We start from the raw sequence: 4,113 nt of genomic DNA, 5'->3' as shown, positions 1-4,113 counted from the left end.
ATATGGAAACGAACAGACATACTTAGGCGATTGCGATGACATATTGTACATTTAACTTGATTAAGTGTTTATCAGTGACACCTTTTTGTTTTATTTCGAGGATTTCAATGGGGACTCAGATATTTTTTTTATTTTTTATGTGTTCGATTATGGGAAAACGTAGTCGATTATGTAGTCATTTGAGGTGGACAAACGGTCTTCGATGGTTTCAATTAATTTGAATTCAACTGTAAATAATAAAAGTAAATTTTATAATTACCAGATTGAAATAGTCGCTTTACCACATATAGATTCTTTGTAGGAAAGCATAATTCTATAAACCCTTATGTTTTGTTGTAGATCCATCCGACTGCAGTGAAGTGAATCATAACTATTGCAGTATCAATATAATCAAGCCAATCCAAGCATCCAATCCTTATACCGTTAATTGTGACATGGAAACCGCAGATGGACCCTGGACGGTAAGACCCTATGACACATATTGTGCTATCGGAACAACTTTCCTTGTATGAGATGAATGGTCGACGTTGTTAAGTCACCCAAAGGAAGGGGGGGCGGCTTATTGTTGTTGTTCTGTTACTTTCTGATTATTAGACACTTCAACGAAGTAGGAGGCTTATTGTTGTTGTCTGTTTCTTACTCATTATGCAGTCACCTCAGCGAAGTCTGGGGACTTATTTCAGTTGTGCCGTTTATTGGTAATAAGTATTTACATACAATGTCTTACTGTAACTTAAATGTCTAACTCCCCGTGTGTATTGTCGATTTGAAAAGAAAAAATGTTTACAACATGTTTGCTCCGTTTTAGCCTTCGTTTTTTTTTTTTTTTTTTTACAGAAATATGAATATTGTTTTAAATTAATCGAGTAGAAATGTGTTCACATTAATCTTGATATCTCTCCTACCACGCCGAGTGGACAAATCGCCTAACCGTCTCTATCACTATCCCTCCATCACACAAGTTCGAGCCTTTGAACAGTCGTTAGGTATTGTCGGTGGTTTTTCTCAGCGGATTTTCTCCGCCGCTCAAACCTGGCACGTCCTTAAATGTCCCAATAACAAGCTCCATTGAAATCATGGCTTTTTCAGAGTTGAGGTTACCAGTATATTTGCATACTTTCACTATTTATTGAATGTTTAAGAAGCACCTCTATACATACATAAAGGGATTTATTTCAATTCATCATCTGTTATTGAATAATATTCAATAAATATGTAACGTTAAAGGGAGATAATTTCAGACAAAACGCAGTCAATGTCTGGTCTCTGATTGGTCGAAATTTTTGACGCTACAAACTATTTAAGAAGGACCAGATTGTGTTTAGGTCGGGTCGTGGGGTTGGGATGACTTCCGCTATAGTTTGCAATTGGAAGTCTGGTATACCTTGTTCTAATTTGGAAACGTGATGTTGCTTACTTGATTTGATGAGTAACATGACGGGTGTTGTCAATGATGCAAAGACGCTTACCTTTCCTGAATACCTAGTTCTATTTTTCTTGATCCAATTTTCACACTTTGCCGTGATTTTATCGAATCTTAATTTTAATTACAAATCTGTTGACATGTCAATATCATCTACTAGCGTTTCCATTTACCTCAACATCTTGTTTACAAAAAAAAAACAAAAAAACAAAAAAGAACACATAAAAATCAAAAACAAACAAATGAAGGTAAACCCTAAGCATGATATTTTAATTTCATTTGCTCTAAACAAGGACTTAAGTACAACAATAAGTTTGTCCAAAAAATATTTCATGAACTCTGTTTTCAAATTTCAGTCATTTAATCAAGGTATTGGGGATGGATAGCTGAGTCTGAATAAAAGTAATCAAAATATTATCTGTTACAGGTGATACAGAATAGACAAGATGGACAGGTGGATTTCTACAGGAAATGGGCGGACTACAAGAATGGATTCGGAGACAAGAATGGAAACTTTTGGTTAGGTATGTATCATGGAGAGGACATATTCAGTCATGATTACCTTAAAAACCACAATAGGTGGTTATAACACTGCACGTGAAAAGGACAACAATATCTTGACAACATCATATAGCACGAGAAATGTTTAAATTTTAATTATTAAACATTCATTCCCTCACATTATATCTATAAACTTGCAAGACTTGAGGCAATCCATCAGCTTACTCAGAAGCCATCTGTCTTGAGAATCGAACTGACCTCTTGGCTTGGTGATTCTGCATATGCTCAGTATTCCACCTTCAGTATTGCTGATGAATCCAAGAATTATAGACTTTCTAAATCAGGGTTTTCAGAAAACACGTGTAAGTTTAACGATAACAATGACCATTTTGTATATTTTGTTGATTCAATTTTTTTTCTTTTTGAAATGCAAATGTATGTCAAACTAAAATGATACTATACAGTTTTATGACGATCGGACAAGCATATGCAGTTAGTACAATACAGTAAATTACCTATCATATGACCTTCTATTAACTCAGTGTTTATCTTTATTAAATTCACAGGAGTGTAGATACATGTACATTCTTGAACACAAGACTATAGTCATGACGTCATTTTGGTGTCATGCTAACATACATAAGACATATCATAGTGTAACGTAACATAACGTAAATTATGCAGGTGGTTATGATTTTCAGGTAACTTTTAATGTAATATAAATAAAGGAACAAACTTAATAACAGATGATAATTAAAAAACACATAGATGTTTCAAAATAATATCCGATCGACGTTATCGCTATCTGTCAACCATATTTTATTCCTATTAATAACCAATGCAAACCGACGACCACTCAGTGGTGATATAGATTATGTAACTTTGCATTATTGTGGTTGATACAACATGTAGTAAACGTTTTCCAATGGCGGACCTACGTTACTTTATAACAGTAAATGCCATTTTCTTTCTCATGTGTTAAATGCTATTATCCTTATAATTCACATAAACGATTCTTAAATTTAAGTATTCATTATATTTGTACTGCATATTAAAAATTTCGGCATTATTTAAAAGTAAGGAAACTGTTAACAGGTGAAAAGTAAAATAACTGTGACGTAAAGCAAAATATTTCATTTCGTTGTGTAAAACGGAACCGCATCCTTAACTAAGGATATATCAGTGACGCGAAAATAGATCTCAATCAATGAACAATTTAAAATACAAAATCCTGAAAAGTAGGTCGTTTTCACAGTCCAATACCACCAATGCTTTTGGGATATTTATATAGATTTTGGTTTGTTTATTTCAAATTCTTCAATATATATGTATGAACATTGTTTTTCGTCGACATTCTATACACCTCTGTTTGGTCTACAATGACGAAATAAAGGAATTTATTCGTTTTGACGATGAAATATGAAATTATTATTTTCATTAAAAAATAAACTGACCGCAGTAATAATTTGACGTTCCCATGATGATTTTAGTATCGAGAAGAGGAAACGATGACGATGGCAAATCATACCATAAACATGGATCTATAGTTTTCATATCAGTGAATTATATGTTATATTCTGTATCTCGAAGGGAAAAGCAAAGAGATCTATCCAGTCATAACGATCAAAAATTAATCTTTATAACTTTCTTTTTCATATGTTGTCAGCTGACGCAATGGCCTACCATAATGGTTCACCATTCTCTACATACGACAAAGAAAACAACGCAAATGCTTGTGCCAGTCGTTCGTCAGGCGCTTGGTGGTACAAAAATTGTTTTTGGAGTAACGGAGTGCACAGCAAAGATGAAAATGGAGGCATGATTTGGTGTGTGTTCTACTCTGTTCCAGGGTAAGTGTATATGAAGAAAACAAGAATGCTCGTGAAACTTGCAAGTGGAAAATGATAGCTAAAACGCATTATTATCTCTCTAGAAGTTATCGAATATTTAAAAATTTCCTATTTGGTATCATAAATATGGATATATTCCGTCATACGAGTGAAATATATTTTAAAGGGAAACCATTAATTTGTTTCCCTTTTCATTATATTTTTGAAGGAAACAAAACACGGAAAAGGTAAATACCAAAATAAAATAAAGCGATGTCAAAAATAGTTTACATTACGCTTGTTAATAAAAGGATGTCATTTCGAATAAGCAGTCTAATGTTGCAGTTCTATATTGTTAGT

At 33.3% G+C, this 4,113-nt stretch overlaps 1 protein-coding gene across 1 annotated transcript; it reads left to right on the top strand.

Moving 5' to 3' along the window:
* Positions 1–434: 434 nt before the first annotated feature.
* Positions 435–3,778, top strand: LOC132546396 (angiopoietin-related protein 7-like). Its single transcript, XM_060210109.1, has 4 exons — positions 435–461; positions 1,851–1,951; positions 2,126–2,286; positions 3,591–3,778. The coding sequence occupies exons 1-4, from the start codon at positions 435–437 to the stop codon at positions 3,776–3,778; spliced, it is 477 nt and encodes a 158-aa protein (XP_060066092.1).
* Positions 3,779–4,113: the final 335 nt, after the last annotated feature.

This window comes from Ylistrum balloti, unplaced genomic scaffold, assembly GCF_031769215.1.
Source record: "Ylistrum balloti isolate Yb309-2 unplaced genomic scaffold, AGI_CSIRO_Ybal_v1 Utg369888, whole genome shotgun sequence".
NCBI lineage: Eukaryota > Metazoa > Mollusca > Bivalvia > Pectinida > Pectinidae > Ylistrum > Ylistrum balloti.
The sequence above is the reverse complement of the archived record's forward strand: the minus strand, read 5'-3'. Positions and strand labels throughout refer to the sequence as shown.